An 18,208-nucleotide genomic window follows, 5' to 3' on the forward strand; every position below is an offset into this window, starting at 1 on the left:
GTGTTTCCAGTGGTTTCGTTTATAATGTTCCTTGATTATGATTTCAGCATCTGCCACACGAGTTGTGAAAAACCCATATTCTTTAATAGCTCAGTGGATTTTATTAAATTATGTGCTGTACCAACACTCATGTCCAAAATGATTTTGCATATCTATAACTGTTTTCTTGTAAGAATATGATTTGATAATGATTTTACAGGGTACTTTTAATACTGATACTATGTGTAGAATCGGGAAATGTATATTTGTGGTAAATTTCATAGGAAAAGAATTATAAATACAAAAATTAGAATGAGTAAAACAAAATGTTGCTAAATGAACAAGAAAGTTTTGTTGTTCTTATTTAGTACTCTTTTGACATGAAATTTGCCACATACATGTCTTTGCCAATTATACACATACTAACATAAGAAATACTGGGCGAATTCGTAATCAAATTATATTCCTACAACAACATATTTATAGACATGCGACAATAATTGTGGACATGACTGTACATTTAAGGCCATACTCCTACTTAAAATATCATTTAACGATTCATACTCCATTGTACACATGAAACTACGTAATTCCCTTCTCACACAAAGGGAGTCCATGAAGTGAAGCTCCATCTGCATTTCGTTTACTTACACACATTTTGCATCATGGCCACTCGCTTATTTTTCGATTTCTAGAAAGATAGTAGATAATTCTTTTGAGTACCAACAAGGTGGGTAGTTCTATATAATATAGAATAGCAATAAGATCCCCTATTACACTTAAGATACAAATCTCTGGGACAACCGTCCTGACTGAGGATTTCTTTTTGTTTCTCTAGAAACAGCCAGGCAAGTACTGGGATAGTACTTCAAGGTCACAAGCCAAAGATTTATTAAATGGGCTTTTTAAATAATAAAGTCAACTATTTTTGGAAGAACTGAAACGTGAGAAACTTATATCTCTTTCCAGTTGGCAGTTTGTTTTCTTATAATCGATTTTACAATTAAAGGATCCTTGTAAAATCGAACTATACTATACATGTCATATACTTCAGATACGCAAGTTGAATTCGGAAGTTTCCTGACCATTTTAAATCAGCTCCTTTTGGTTTTTATGATTGTAATTATCCAGTCTAGCTCTGAGAAAATATAGATACATTTTTGCTAATTTCACAATCTAAGTAAAGCGTTTGTAATGTCTTTAATTTAATTGTGGTATTTTTTTTAAGTGAATTTGTAATTGTCATAAGAGATTTTCTTTTAATGCAATTCTTTTTTGTTTCTATGTTTGTAATTGTCCAAATGAAATACTGAGAAAATAAATCGCGAGAAGTATAAGGAACAAATGGGATGAAATTGAATTGTTGTTGTTAAGAATACCTAAAATTGATGTTATCGTTATTGTCGAAACATGGTTATATTCTGGAGAAAGTGATTATTATAATATTCAGAATTATACAGGCTTTCATGTGAATCGAAATTGTAAAAGAGGGGATGGAGTTGCTATTTATCTCCAAAACGATTGGACTGGTAGTATTGTAAAAACAATTAATAACATTCATAATATTCTTGCTATTCAACTCTGTACAGGTTCCAAATTAATTACATTGGTAGGCGTTTATAATCCATACAGAAGTAATATTGAAAACCTTTTAGGAGACCTTGAAGAAATAACTCATTGTTTTAGTAACAGCATAATGTACATATTAGGTGATTTTAATGTTGATACATTAAAACCAAAAGAGAACGAAACTATATATTATAATCTGTTTATTAATTCAAATGGTTTATGTCTGGCTAATGCAAAATACCCAACAAGGGTTACTGATACAAGTGAATCTTTACTTGACCATGTCATTATTAACAAACTGGAAAATGAGGTGCAAATTAATAATATAGCAATACATCTTAGCGATCATATCATCTTAATTATGAACACTAGCTTAACTCAGGTCCAGAAAACAGCGACGAAGCTAGAGGTTCAAAACAGTAGTGCTAAAATTGATTTTAAGAAAGCAAATGATATCAATTAATTTCGTATATAAATGTTGGAATTCACAAAGCTACAATTAATCGCAAAAATATAGTTAAAACTCGTAAGTATTACAAAAATAGTTGGATGATAAGAGATAAATGTTTTGTTCTTACAAAAAAATATCCTGGAAATAATTTCATACGTGAAGAGTACAAGAACGTGAGAAATTTAGTTATGAAAGAGAAACGAAATCTAAAAAGTGTGTTCTACCACGAACGAATTATGAATAATATAAATGACCCTCGAAAATTTTGGTTAGTAGTTAATGATATTTTAACAAACACAACCCAGCATAAAAAATCAGAAGTTGCTAAATTACGTATTGGTGAAATAGAAATAGTTGACCAAGAAGTACCTAACGCACTTAATAAATATTTCACAAATGTAGGACTAGACTTGGTATCTCAAATCTCTAAAGTACATGACCAAGAGTATGGTAATCAAAGCAGAGTTAATTCGTTTTACTTCGAGCCTGTGACTGCTGATGAAGTTTTAGCTGTTATTAACTCACTAAAGATGAAAAGAAATACGGTAAAAGATAATCTTACCAACGAAATTTTTAAAAAATGTAAAAGTACATTAAAGTACTGTTTAGCTGATTTCATTAATCTGTCTTTTGAGCTTGGTTCATTTCCGGCTTTGTGTAAAGTAGCAAAAGTTGTGCCAGTTTTTAAAGGAGGTGATAAATTACAATCAGGTAACTACAGACCTATTTCCATTCTAAACTGTATGTCAAAAATAATAGAAAAGTGTGTATACAATAAGGTAATTAGGTATCTGGAATCATTTAACTTCTTTTACAAACACTAATATGGATTCAGGAAAAACTGCAGTACATTAAATGCAACTGTTGATTTAGTAATTGAAGTAGAAGAGGCTTTAGACAACAATAAACTAGCAGCAGGGTTATTTATTGACTTAAAAAAGGCCTTCGATACAGTTGATATGCAATCTTGCTTAAAAAATTGAAAAAAAAAACTGGAATAAGAGGAGTGACTCTGAAATGGTTTAAAAGTTACCTGAACAATAGAACACAATATGTGTATGTTAATGGTCAAGAGAGCATTGCATTACCAGTTCTTCATGGTGTGCCACAAGGGTCAGTTTTAGGTCCACTATTATTTTTGATTTATATAAATGACATAAAAGAGTTAAACCTCAAAGGTAAAGTCGCTTTATTTGCAGATGACAAAGCAATACTTTATGTTGAAAACTCTGTCCAAGAACTACTGTGTAATATAAAACACGATTTAAACATTTTAAGTTGGTGGCTTTGTGAAAACAAATTGGTGCTGAATCCCTCCAAAACAGTGTTTCTAGTGTTTCATAAGCCTTCATTTAAAACACGGATCCCTGGCAAACTACAGGTAGATGAATTGACTATACTCAGAGCAAATACTGTAAAATACTTAGGTCTGGTACTGGATGAAAATATGAAATGGGATAAACATATATTAATGTTAACACAGAAGATATCACCAGTTGTGGGAGTTCTCAGTCGTTTACGTAATATCGTACCAAATTCAAGTGTTAGAGCAGTATACTATTCACTCATACAATCCCACCTATCTTACTTATCGGTAATCTGGCAGAATGGTAGGCAATCAGATATAAAGAGATTAGCAATTCTCCAAAAGAAAGCAATAAAGTCAATGTATGGATTACCTCCCAGATATTCCAGCAATGGTTTGCACATGACCTCAGGAATATTACCACTAAATTTAATTACAAAAGTTCAAACAAGTATTTTAATCTACAAAATTATAAATTCCCAGACACATATTAATCTCAAGCTTCAAAAAAATAACGATATTCATGAACACAATACTAGGCGTAGGAATGCACTACATATAAGAAGAATGAACTCAACTAACTATGGCACAAAGAGTGTCAAATACAGTCTACTCAAAACGTATAATGACCTTCCAGATAAACTTAAAAATTGTTGTAGTGAGTATATATTTAAGAAACAGGTGACACAGCATTACTGGGAGCAGTTTATAGCTCATTGTAAATAACTGTCAGCTATATGATATTTCCCTAAATTTGTTGTTAATGTAAATTACATAAATAATCCATAACTATAAAAGTTTCTGTTCATGTATTTCATATATTGTTATTCAAGTTAACATCTTATGCAATATTTTGAATTTCTATTATTGTTCCGTGTATTTAGTAGTTACCATGTATTTCCTTTTCTTACTTTCTTTTATTTGTCTCTTTTAGTCTATCACAAACATATATTGTCATGTTATATTATTATTGAAGTATGTACGTACTGCCCCTTAATGTGAGCATTAGCTCGTTGGGGCCAAAGGAAAGTGAATAAATAAAATAAAAAAAAAATTACGATAAATTCAGAACGACAAATAAAAAGTAAATCTCTTTAAACATTTAAAAAAAAATTAAAAATGTATATTTTTTAGAATTTCCTTTTCTTTATGTGAAACGTTTCCGATTTGGAAATCTTGTAATAGAATATCTCTGACACATGGATTAATTGTCTGCACTTATACGTTAACTACATACTATAATAAACAAAGAGAGTGTTCTTTCTTCCAGATACAGCTGAATATCCGTAACAATGAATTTTATGGAACGCGAATAAAATTCGTTCTGCATAATTTCCTTTTCTTTTTCAATGGTATTATGTACTGGAGATCTCTTCTTGATAAATGCATATTTTAATGCAATTCTGAAACTAGGTCTCCACTGAGAAACACGACTGAAGAAAATAATTATAATCACGTTACCAGTTATTTCAATCCAAGTTCTGATATATTTTTGAGGTGTTTTTATATGGGTTTTATACAAAAGAACCAATTCTTTTTGGGGGAGGGGGAATTCCAACAATCCTGTCCACCCCACAGATCGTATAAAGAAAGACAAAAACGCGAAAACAATACATAATGAGAAACATAATACACTTACTCTTCCAGGCGCAAGGTATGTTTTTCAGAAGTATCTGAAACCAGTTTTACGTTCTAAGACAGCTCATAAACTAAAGATGACAAGGAATGTGAATAATTCCTGATTAAATACGGAATCCACGTACACGATATCAGTCCTACATAAGAGAGACTAGGAATCGAAGTCCCATGAATAGACCTTATGATAGCTTAGAAGTCACCGCGGCTTCGTTTAATGAAAATTATTAATTGTTATTCCGATAAGATTCCGGTAAATTCATTTAAAAGGTCAGATTAATCTAGAACCAGTTTCAGAATTATTAATTAAAGGAAATATTTACCACTTCTGGATAAGATTAAATTAGCTATGTAATAATAATAATAATAATAATAATAACAATAATAATAATAATAATAATAATAATAATAATAATAATAATAATGCACATCACGCTTTTCCACTAAACTGATAAATCGATTATAAGTGGAGGAAACAGGATTTTATATCACATCAATTTCTCTGTAAGTGCAAATTCAATGAAATACAAAAAGTGAAAAAATGCATGACTGGTCTAAGAATCGAATGCAGTTTTCCAGCTTACCATACCAATGTGTTAACATTACGCTACCAGTCCAAAGCCATACATTTTACAATTCTTGAAGTAGGTACTCAACCACTTACACCACATATAACCATGACAGAGTTTTGATATATACAAGGTATACGTGTGTAAATAAAGTAATGAGACTGGGAACACTGTGCACGAACTGACAATGCTGGCGATGTGAGACTTGAGGGTGGGGTGGAGGTGGAAATGTAATATACCATCATGTAAGTGGGAAGTCGCTAGTGTCACGTTGGTTGCATGTAGCAATTATTTCAGTGAAGCAGCTTTTACCTGTGCGTTCTGACAATGAGTGATACGTATGATCAAGCAACGGTATGCGATCAGGTTTTGCTTCAGACTTGGACACAGTGCAACGGCAACTTTTGCGAAACTTCGCCAGGCTTAGGGAGACACGTTTTGTCAAGGGCGCAGGAGCCAAGGCACTTTCAGAAGAAAGAGAGTAAATTAAAGATGAACCTCGCAGCGAAAGACCTTCAGTTAAGGGGATCTGGGGGTGAGGCCCTCCGCTGGCCAAAGGTAAGTACATATACGATTATATTCAAGGGCTGAGCTTCAACGACAATATTGTGTATGTACCAGCCTTGATTCATATTGGCTCCAGTATCTCCAATTTTGGCGAATTTGAGTTTTTGACACCATTAGAATCAGCATATGATGGCGTACAATCTGGTTAAGAAGTACACCTATATCACGACAAATGGCTGTTACTCCCTTAAGAGTAATACGGTGTATAATTGAGGCTAAAGCTAATTTTCAAACAGTTTTTTCTCTCTCCTGTAAAGTTGGTGAAATGTTACTTACGCGGTGTTGAATCTCAGGCGACGATATATTAATCGAAGAAGTCGATGCGTAAGTGGTAATTGGTATCTCCCTAAAATTTTAAAGCCGTAGCAAACGCACGAGAAGAGAAATCTATGACCGTGTTAAGAAAAGTATTAATATGTACTCAATGATATGCATGAAAATATAAAGGTGGAGGCTATATAATGGAGCGTTAATCAACAGGAAGCCATCTGCATATTAGATTCTTCTATTGATCCAGTGACATCGCTGTTCTATTAATTTCCCTAATTACCTCCGAAAGAACGGTTTGGATGTGTACAATGAAACCACTCTGAATAGTGACGTTTTCAAAAATTTCTGATTTAGAAGTATAAAATCATGAAGTGTACATTCATTTCCGTTTGCTGCAATAAATTGCAATTTATACTACCTAATAAAATAAGCAAATTAGGGAAGTTTTCACTGCCTATTTCGTTTGTTTTGTCCCCACAATTTTCATTGGTTTGCGTTAATCTGATTCACTGTTCTGATCACAGTGTTTGCATCCTAAATAATTACTGGCAATCAGAGCAGTAAATTACAATCTCTAAGTCCCCTACATCTCCCTCCTAGATTTTGATTACTAGAAAAAATCGATGATTACTAGAAAAAATCGACAATTATGGCAGCTAATGGGTAAGAAACACCAGGGAAATATACATATCGTAAATATGCAACTTAAATCGTAGTACATTATTTAACTGAAATGCTTAAAACTGAAACTTTGTAAGGGAACAATGGGAATTTAATGCTGTATGTTCAGTTTTGGGTAACAATTTACAACAGGGGTCCACATAATTGCAAATTTTACAGAAGAAACACGTAACACTATTTTGATAAAGCACTATGTAGGAAACGAAATTATATGCGGGGATCTTACCTGTGAGGCACACTTCCGGAGAAACAGAGGCAGAAAAATGGAAGATGTTAAGCATGGAATCCTTCATTCGGAATCCCTTATGCAAGGTATGCGAAGGTCAAGACTAGATATGCAAGGGCTTGGGAAAAAGCAGCTTTTTTGAGAGAAAGACAGAGAGAAAAAAAATTTCTTTCTGCTTCGCTTTTTTTGCTTGGGAAATTATGGGCTTTTTTCAAAATTCTGCTTTAAACTGAAAGCAGACTTTGTCTCGCTTCTCCATAACATAAAAAGTCATTCAATTAGTGGTTGATGTAGATAATATAAAACCTCGAAAATAAACCAGGAATTTCGAACAATTTTAATTCTTAATATATTTGCATTATGAATTCCAATGGATTAACCAGTGGCGGCGATTAGACGTTAAAAGTGGGAAGGCAAGGCATGATCTGAATATTTGTATGTCAGTGTTAGTTTTCCTGGTTGTTTCTAAAACTGACAAAAGATTGTATAACTAATAGGATACTATCTTTTCAGTTAAAATATTCTATATTGTATATTACATTTTATTAAGTAAATTGATAAGAGCAACGCAAATAGGTACTAGCCCTTTGTACTCTTAAACGACGAAAGTGTAAGAAGACATTTCATTCCTTGCTCATGAACATCTTAAAATTCTGTCTGGAAAGTTGTATGATCAAATTACTTAATAACAAATTTACAAAACAAATAAATAGAAAAGATAATATTAATCATAATAATGAATAATGAGACTTGTTTTGCAAAAGTTATATTGAAATTGGGGATTAATGAACAACTTATATTTTTAATTCCCTTGGTTCGATCCCAGCTCGCGTAAAGTGAACTTTGTGTGGACAACACCGTGTGCGTGGGTTTCCTCGGGTTCTCCCGTTTCCTCCCACTTTATTCATTCTACCATTTCATTTCTCATCATCACCGTCTCCTTTAGCCGAGCCGGCATAACCGTGACACGTAAAACACAAAAATTTCATTTCATTTTTAATTCCACACATGCTATTAAATGTACATGTTATTACTCTTAGAAAATGAAAGATAGTAAATACTACAAGCAATGCTACGACATTTAAAGAAATACGCAGTTGAAATATTAATTATTTTTAATTGCAATTAAAACGCAATTCCTGTAGCTTTCTTAACTCCACAGGAAGACAAATAACCAGTACGTACTCACGCAACAGCAAATATTACATGGTATCATTTTTTCTATGAATCAGTAATACATACAAAATCTTTACATTTCCAAATGAAAATTATGTACATTAAAGGGTCACTTCAAAAAAGTGGCTGGCAACTGCTCCCTCTTGCCCCCCTAATCGCCGCCCCTGAGATTAACCAATATATACATATATAATAACTTTTTAACCTCTTATATACAAAAGTAACTACTTCTTCTTTTAAAAAAACATACACACATAACTAGCAAAATTGTATGTAGTATTTTTACTTCAAAATATTTCACATCCTTCTTTTGAAACGAGATAAAATTAAAATAAAACATAAGGGAAATACATACAGTTATATGATAAGGTTGCACATCTAGAGTTTTGTTTTGGGTGGTTCTGTATATTCTTGAAATTCTACAGTTAAATTTTATATAACCACCATCACGGTTTACCCACTCCTCAAGGTTTCTGAATTTTTAACAAGAGTAATTCAATGTATCATTACGGAACTCCCCCCCCCCCCCCAAAAAAAAAAAAAAAAAAAACTACAGAATAACAAACATGACTGAGTGGTTAGCTTCTGCGCTTCTATCGGGAAGCCCGGGATACAATCCTGCATTCTACCATTCTGACAAGTTTTTCTTAATTCCATCTGTGAATGTAGAAATAGTGCGTGTACTGTGAGTCTTGGCCGACTTTCTTTCTTATTGTTTTTAAGTTGCTGTTATTACTAATTACCAGCAGTGTCGGATTTGCGAAGAGGGTTAGGGTGGGTCTTTTGGACTGAAGCCTATTCCCCGAAATTACGGAATGTCTAAAACAAATGAAATATTACTTATGCCTTGACTCAAACTTTAAGCTCCCCTCAAACAAAAATTAGGAATGTTTAGAAAAACTAAACATTAATAAGGAACATCCTTACCAAAATACTTTTCTAAATCCACCACTGATTATTAGTATAAAATGATCTTCAAAGTTGTATCCGGAAGATTTTTGCTGAATACATATAAACAGGGTGGATTGATTTAAATCAGTCTGATTTAAATCACGATTTTAATCAAGATTAAAATCACTTGATTTTTTAAATAAAAATCGATGATTTAAATCAAATTCCGAAATGAATTAATTTAAAATGAAAGCAAGTAAAATCCCGTTTCTCTTCTGCTATTTCGATTATGGAAGATAATAATCATAATACAATGAGACTCAAATGTATGTAAGCACAGTATGAAAACGAGTATCATGTAGACAGCGATCAGGGAAAATCCCGTTTGAACGGGTAACGGGTGAACCCTGCTTTCTTCTCTTTGTAACACAGGGTTTTAAAATTTCTATTCCAACGGCGAAATCACCATGGACATTTAAGATGAAAACTCTTTTGTGTCCACGTCTATTTGTTTTTTGTTTCCAGATAATAGGGGTTTTGGTCCGATCCCCTCTCCGAAAAAAAAAAAAAAAAAGGTTTTAAAATTTTGGGCAAAATTTATGTACTAAATACATAGAAGTTCCTCGGGATCGTAATTTTGGATGCGTTAATAATACTTTTGATAAAGTGGACACTTGACCCCATTGCAGAACATGCCATGATCTGCGATGTGATCGCAGAAAATTTGCCGTGCCTGTGCAGGAAAAATTGTCAGAGGAAATAAAATAGCCAACAGAAAACTATAAAAACGTGCCTGCTATGTATAGATGTCTTAAATGCACGGACAACTCGCATTTGAATTGTTTTTCCGTCACATGAAGCATATTTTTAACAATCACAAGTGTTTCTTCTGCTGGAACTGATCATCTTGATTTTTTTATTTTGGAATCCCTGCAGAAAATTTTTGACTTACAAAAGCTCATCGCATAAAGACAAAGAAAGTTCTGCCATCGGCTAATATATAGGATCAGAAAACGGTGTTCACGAAGAAATTAAATATCGACTAAAAACAGGGAATTAGTGTTGTTATTCAGTTCAAAATCTCTTATCGTCGCTAATTCTGTCGAGGAATTTGAAGCTTTAAAATATATAAAACGATAATTATGCCTATTGTGCTGTATGGTTGTGAAACATGGTCGCTTACGCTGAGGGAAGAACGCAGGCTGAAAGTATTTGAGAATAAAATCCTGAAACGAATATTCGGAACCAAAAGGAACGGAAATGAGGAATGGCGAAAACTTCATGATGAGGAACTGCATAATTTATACCGTTCACCAAACATTGTTAGGGTCATCAAATCTTGGAGGCTCAGGTGGGCACGACATGTAGCGAGAATGGAAGAAAGTAGGAACGCTTTCAAAGTTTTAACTGGAAGTCCAATCGGAAAACGACCGTTAGGAAGACCCTAGGCGTAGATGGAAGAACAATATTAAGATGGATCTCGCAGAAATAAGAATACAAAATAGAAATTGGATTCAGTTGACTATGGACAGAAGTCAGGAGAGCTTTTGTGAACATGGCATTGAACCTCCGGGTTCCATAGGTCATAGAGTGTTAGTTAATTTTAGGCGAAATTTATGTACTTTATATGTATTTCGTGCCGCTAGCTAGTTCCAATTGTTTAAAAATATGCCCATGCCAAATATCAGCAACTTTCGTGAAAAGAAAAGTGTTATGTTGATTTACATTGCTGTACTTTTTCCTTAATGCTTAAGAAACATTGTTTGGGATTGAAATAGGTTAACGATTGGGAATTAATTCAAAATTAAAACCCAATACTTTCACTTAAAAGGTATAATTAACATTTAATATTTTCCTAATGTTTTTTCTTCAGTTCGCGACTTGCATTATACGAAGAAAAAGATCTGATTTAAATCAAAAAAATCAACAAAAATATTTTTTTTGAAAAAATCATTTTTTTCCCACCCTTCATATAAACGAAACGAAATATTAGTTATGCCAGTACTCATAAACTTCAGACTCCTTCCATTTAAAAATTAGAGATTTTTAGAAAAAAACAAATATTAATCAGAGAACCCCCTCCCAAAGTATTTTTCTAAATCCGTTACTGATTATTTGTATAAAATGGTATTCAAGGTTGTATCTGGAAAATTACTGCTAAATCATTGCATAACTACAGTACAACAGAAATGTGGAAGTACGCTTTGACGGATATATTGAAAAATGTACGCACTGACGGATATATTAAAAACAGCGCGTAAGTTTAACTTTTGCGCTAGAAGCTAGAGTACTAAGCTCTTAGAAATGAAACACGGATGACAAGTTGAAATGATCAGAGAGCAAACAAACAAACAAAAAGTCGATAACTCAAAAGTTAAAATAAAGGTAAATAGCCTCTAAAATTGCCCTCACATACTACGTACTTTGCTTTAATTCATAAAACATGTGCTCCATCCATCTTGATATGGATACCAGAGCGAAATATGGCATGTAGGTCATAAAATCTTATTTAACATGGGTATAAGAAAGCTATTTAGATAGAGAAATCATAAAAATTTTAAAAGCCGGCTTTTTTGCATCTCTAGTGAAGGCAGTGTGTTAGCCCATAGAAAGGTAGGAGGTAAGACGTATAGACTGCAAAATTATGTATTATGTGGATGCTGTAAACTGGAGTGGCGCAACTGACAGACGTAATCTACAATTAACAGACTAAATTAAAAAATAAGACAGATCTTTCTTAAATAAATAAATAAATAAAATAAAAACTAATGGAATACCGAACCTTCAATTTCTGTTATTATTAGGCTTATTTTTAGGTTCAATAAGCGAATATTTGATAGCTTTTACGGGAATCTGGCTCACTGAAAAACAATTCAATGTTAAGCGCGAGAGATGTGTATAGTCCGTGACATTAATTACAAGAACCGATAGAATTGATAGCTCAACATGGTGTAGTAGAGTATCATGTCAAATCAGAGAAGGTTAGATGCAATTCTTTGTGTGGTCACAGGTTAGCTGCTGTGGTACAGTGCACGTTGAGCAGAACAAATGATTTTGTCAGAGGATATGGCATTGTTCTCGTAAGGTAAGGTAGGGATAAGTAGAGTAGGGTTAGGGAAGTTTGGACCCATTTTGTTAAAAAATAGAGTGTAATTCCTCGCATTGCTATTTATTGTGAATCGGTTCTTATGAATGTTTTGCTCAAAGAGCTGTCGATGTTTTTTTTTTGGACTGTTTTCATTTCCGCGCACATCCACCTCGTACCTGCTCCCTACGGATGCAGTCCCACGCGCGGTGTCATTAGCTTCGAAGTGCCCGTACTCCAGTTCGATATAATTCTTGTTTTCAGTGACCATCTAGCATAGGTTGGTGGTTGTTTTAACACGTATGTCTGCAAGCACATCATAAATTTGTATGTAATTGGTTTAACTAATTTGTGGAAGTGCATAAATGGTAAACTGTGTACTATTTTGCAAAAAAAAAAAAAAAAAAAAAAAAAAAAACCCTAATTCTACCTATAACGCTTAACCCCTTCTAAGATGGACCACCATCGAGGAATGCACCTCCAGCCATAAAAATATTTTTTTTTTAAGTTCCTGGGTAATTTGGTGAGAAGATTTACGCAGTGAATTTATGTATCGACCCCTATTGTAAATCTACAACGAGTTTTGCAATTAACAAGGCAGGAGCAACCTATAATTGTTACTATTGGCCCATTCCTTAGCCAAGAAATGGAGCAAACTCACCTAACCTAAACTTGTAAAATAGATAGGAGCAATTATCATGAACAAAGTGATCGACAAAACATGATTTTTCTAATAATGGATTGCACGATCAGTATCAAACTGAGGCGGCTGTTGCAATTATTCCATTGAGAATGATTGTTATTCACGTAAAACCGAAAAGCACCTAATAAGGTTGGCAGTAAATACACAAGTAAATATTCAACATGTAGTTATTGACAATGAAGGTACAAGTGAAATCGCATCTTTTAATTTAAGTGATAAGTTATTCCATACACAAATTATATTACAGTAATTCTCAGTTTTTAATTATTTATTACTGTCTTGAAATAAATATATGGAAGGTGTACCCATGACAGCATAAACATAAAATCAAAACACACGTATTTCGCGCTAAAATCTCTTCCTAATTACCGTATTCCCATGGATTTGCTGGTTCCAAATAGCCTGTTACAAGCTGATTTTCCTCTTCTGGAAACGAGACTCTCCGTACTGTAGTTTTACGTTGAAATTCACTGGGGCTACGAAGGCAAGATGATACAACATCCAAGGTCGGTGTACTAGGTGCTGATTGCGATTTTACGTGAGCTTGCGACTCCTCACTCATATTTTATAGTTCGCAACATTACCTAGTGATTAGCGCAGCACTTCGAAGGCATAAATAAATTACTTTTATAAGTATTTAGGTTTGCACTATACATAAGAGAGATTTGCCAAGAATTGGCATCAATCACCACGAAGTTTCCTACACCTGACCGCCATCTTGAAACATCTGTTGCATAAAACTCAATAGCACACGGACATGGAATATGAACACTGGACCTAATTAAAACAACCAAAGGACGAAAAAAAAAGAAAAAAAAAGATGTCAGTAGCAAATAAACTGAATATAATACTGAAAATGATTCTATATAAAGCTAAATAATGAAATATTTATATTTATTAATTAACAACATGTAAATAATATCCATATAAAGCAATATTAGGAATAGGCTGTAAATAAATTCATCCTTATCATAATCTCATGAATAGTGAAGTTAAACAACAATACGTTAAACGATCTACCGTACTTTATTCACTCTCATGATAAGTATGTTTACATAGCGCAAATTATCATGGGCGTGGAAAATAGCTCATGAAAGAAGCAACAAAACATTGTTAATAGACAGGGTGCTTGAAAAAAAGAATTGAACAAATTCAGACTAAGAAAATAATTGTTTCTACATATTTTTAATTAAAATTTATGAAAATGCATACATTTTTTACACAGCACTTATTCAGCTTGATACGTTGAAAAGATCTTAGATTTTTTTAGTTTAACGTCTCACGATTATGCACCTAGGAAACAATGGTTATGAGAAGGATGATAATGGTGGAATGACAAAAGTTAGAGAAAACGAGAGAACTCCGAGAGAACCTACGCACACAGTATTTATCCACCAAACAAGCCATTTGACTGGAGTCGGAATCGAACCGGGGACTCCACATGTTAGAAGTGAGGGACTTGGGATTTAACATTTAGACAAATAATTGTGTTTTAAAATTAAAGTCGCTACGGCCAAACTATCCTTGGAGGAATCATAGAAAGCTATGAAATTGAACATCATTGAAATGACCAATTGTCAGTCCTATCGCGGAAGGGAAACTGCAACAAGGTCCCTCAAGTTTGCACCACCCTCTCGTCAGCATTATTCTAAGCGTCTGTCTGTGCGTCAAGGTGGTTATATTTTCAGGTACGCGGTCCACAGTAATAACTCGGGACAGGATGCCTATACAGCCTATAGTGTTCGAAGTGGAAAAAAGCAGAGGCGGTATGTTTTATTACGATTTTGACTCGACATACCGGCTATCTAAATATTGAAATACAGTGAGGGTATGTTGTCTAAAAGATTGCATTTCTATTTACATAATGACTGAAAACCATTGGAGAGTTTCTCTGTAGTTATGGGGAAGGGGGAGGGCATGGAGAGACTGTTCCCCATCCAACAACTTTCTAAAAGAAATATCCTCTTATGTTGTATTAGAGAGAATTAAGAACGAAAATGTTCAAAAACCGAGTTTTTATCTTAATAATTTCCTGCGAGAAAACTCCTGGACCCCGACTCGACTGAGGACCCCGAAAGATCCACCCCCACAACAGACAATCCCTAAATCCGCCCATGCTCAAAACACGATATTTATTTGCATTAAGACAAAAGACAAATATACGGTATAAGAAAGAAATAATTCAATACGGGACATCAAAATATAAACTAGATAAACTTTGAAGACACCTTATTTTAAATAAAAAAGATAAGGAAAAAATTACAAAAATGTCGGTGTTGTCAACTTAGAAATTATTTCTACATAAGAAATAAAATCTTTTTACCTGCAAAGCTACTCATCAATTACTCTGTATAAAAATGGATTTATTAAAGGTATTTATCATCTATTTTCCAGTGACGGTATGTCTTGATCACGGGAAAACCAGAGGCGGTATGGCATACCACCGCATCCAGTCTCACTTCGACCACTCTACATATACCGTTACTCATTGGTATTATTCTAATTCTTTAAAACCGGCTTTGTATATCTATCTATATATATATATATACTATCATAGAGAGAGAGAGAGAGAGAGAGAGAGAGAGTAGATGGCTAGATATAATTCTCTTAGCAAACAAACTGTACCGGTACAAGGTAGACGCTCCAACAGTGGCGGCTAATGTTAGTGTTGCAGCGTTGCGCAACTACCAAAGTATTTCAAGAAAAAAATATTATTATCAATAGTAGTAAAGAACAAAAAAATACTTTTTAATACTCGCATATATACACTTTAAATAACATATTTTTTTACTTCTGTAACTGTCCGTTCCGTTAATCTATTTTAAAAAGCGAAAAATAATCTGTCACAGAGTCTCTAATTTATATTGTGTTGCAGCGAGCATACAACGACCAGATTCCTTCAGCGCGAGGATTGGAGCGAATGTTAAGGGACCCCTATCTCAGAAGTTAAAGGGACTGGTCGTTGCAGTGCTTCTGCAACACAGCATTGTTTCCAGTGAACAAGAAGGTTTTTCGCGCTAAATAAGATTTCTGAATTTTATTTCACTAGCAATTAACAAATGGAATTTGTTTTTATGCATTTATATTTTTAAATTACAGGACCATACTGAAGCAAATCAATATAATGACAATTAAAAAAAGTGATTGCGGAATTAGAAAATAAGAAAGAAAATATCTAGTAGAGGAGAAAACAAATGAAAGTAGACCCGCATTTAGAAGTTAATTCTTAGCTTATATTGATAATGAAGGCTTCTTCCACAGTAATTTGTAATTCAAATATTAATAAGTCAGTATGTAGAATCGCCCCCCTCCCTCTGTGGATAGCCTAGTATTTTAGTATATACCTATTTCTTTTATAAAATAAGTATATTTTATACTCTTGATAATTTCGACATAAAACTGTATGATGGGGAACGCCACATTGAATTTGGGACTAGTTAGCAATGCTCAGGGGCGTAGCCACGAGGAGGGTCCACCGGGTCCGGACATCCCAAAAATTTTGAAACTTGACTAACATTTGTAGACTTTCCTAACGAACTATACTTGTTTAACAGAGAAACGATTAATGTAGGCTAAATATTTTATTTTACGCCTCATCATGTACTCTCTCTTTTCTTAAAAACAATTGAATCAGTAAGTAGAAAAAGGAGGATATTCCCCAACACGTTACTTTTGAAAAACGAAAAGTAAAACTGCTTACCGGATATACCATTGCTTACGTAAAAATATCTGTATGGGAGACTTGTAGCGTATGTTAAGACATTTCATTTCCCAAAATTGCAAAAACGTAATGGGATTGATATTTAGTTATAGAGAAATTGTTATCGTGGAATGTTATCCTTTATTTTTGGAATGTTCTCCTTTTTCTACTCACCGATTCAAGTGTTCGGTCATTTTTTTGCTAAGAATATAGGTGACAGTTATTGTTTATCGTCTTTTCGGATGCAGAATAAGAAAGGTATATATTGCATAGACGTATCGAACTCCTCCCAACACACATTTCTGGGTATAGACCTGGCAGTGCTGTTTGTTTTGATGTTCTTCTACTTTCACCTTCCGTTAGGTATACATGCTGATCCTACATCTGGCGGGTTTCGAGGTTTCCCTTCCAGAACATATGACATTGATAAGCATTGTTTCGCCTCATGTGGAAGTATATTGTGCTCATCGTGCATTGCGTAACAACCAAGACGGGTGATTTGGAATGTAGTTTTTTCATTTACGCACATGTGTGTGTGTTGATGTATGAATGTGTAACATTCGGAATTCATATACTAGTACCTCTTTTGTATCACTGTTTTGGTTTTTATTTATTAGATTTAACTTTATTGTGTGTGCTTTAATTCTGTAAATAACCTACAAATTCTGAATGAATTGTATGCCGTGACTTCTGTAAATAACTTACAAAAAACATTGACCAGCTTTCAACTGAGGAAAAACTTGCAATTAAGGTTTAGACAAAACAAGCAAAGGACAATTCAGGAGAGTGTTCGAAAAAAAAATCCAGTTTAAATTTACAGGATGTATTATGGCAGTAATGTTGTTTGCACTAGATAGCTACATTTCCTCAATTTATTTTAAATTTTCCTTGATAAACTGTCAATAAAGTGTGTTCAATGGACATTTTTTATAACACTAATCTCTGTTACGAACTCTCTTCAGTCAACGCTGAAAAGGAATTCGGATCACTGTCAGGGACTGAGCTTGCTAGAATGAATCGTTCGCAATAATCTAGAAAAAATATTTAGTAAATCTACAAAGCTTCTGAAATTACGTCAGCAAAAGACAAAAAGTGTTTTTCTACATGAAAAAAATTGACACTTTCAAGGAATTGAATGTCCCAAAAAAGGTTATCACCATTGGTTATGCTTTCCATCGAAAAAGACCTGACAATAAGAATACCAGAGTTCAACCAGCTTGTATTAGACAGATTTGCTGCAATCAAAGAGAGGAGAATGAACTTACTAATTAATTAAGGTGATTAATCGGATAAAATGTTCTGCATTTTTTTATTTTTAAAAAACAGAATTTTATTTAATTTCACATGTCACATAACATTTGCATCTAAGGTTATGCTGATTAGTCAATGAGTCCACTTTA

The 18,208-nt window shown here is 33.6% G+C and overlaps 1 protein-coding gene across 1 annotated transcript in view; it reads right to left on the reverse strand.

Moving 5' to 3' along the window:
* LOC145685947 (uncharacterized) overlaps positions 1–13,882 on the reverse strand; it is a 74,297-nt gene extending 60,415 nt beyond the window's left edge. Inside the window, exon 1 of the mRNA XM_081758728.1 lies at positions 13,478–13,882. Coding sequence (XP_081614854.1) covers positions 13,478–13,670 — 193 coding nt within the window. The 5' untranslated portion in view covers positions 13,671–13,882. The remainder of the gene's footprint in view (positions 1–13,477) is intronic.
* Between the last annotated feature and the right edge of the window lie 4,326 nt (positions 13,883–18,208).

The sequence above is a fragment of the Thermobia domestica genome, chromosome 5, assembly GCF_964235325.1.
Source record: "Thermobia domestica chromosome 5, izTheDome1.hap1.1, whole genome shotgun sequence".
NCBI classification, from domain to species: domain Eukaryota; kingdom Metazoa; phylum Arthropoda; class Insecta; order Zygentoma; family Lepismatidae; genus Thermobia; species Thermobia domestica.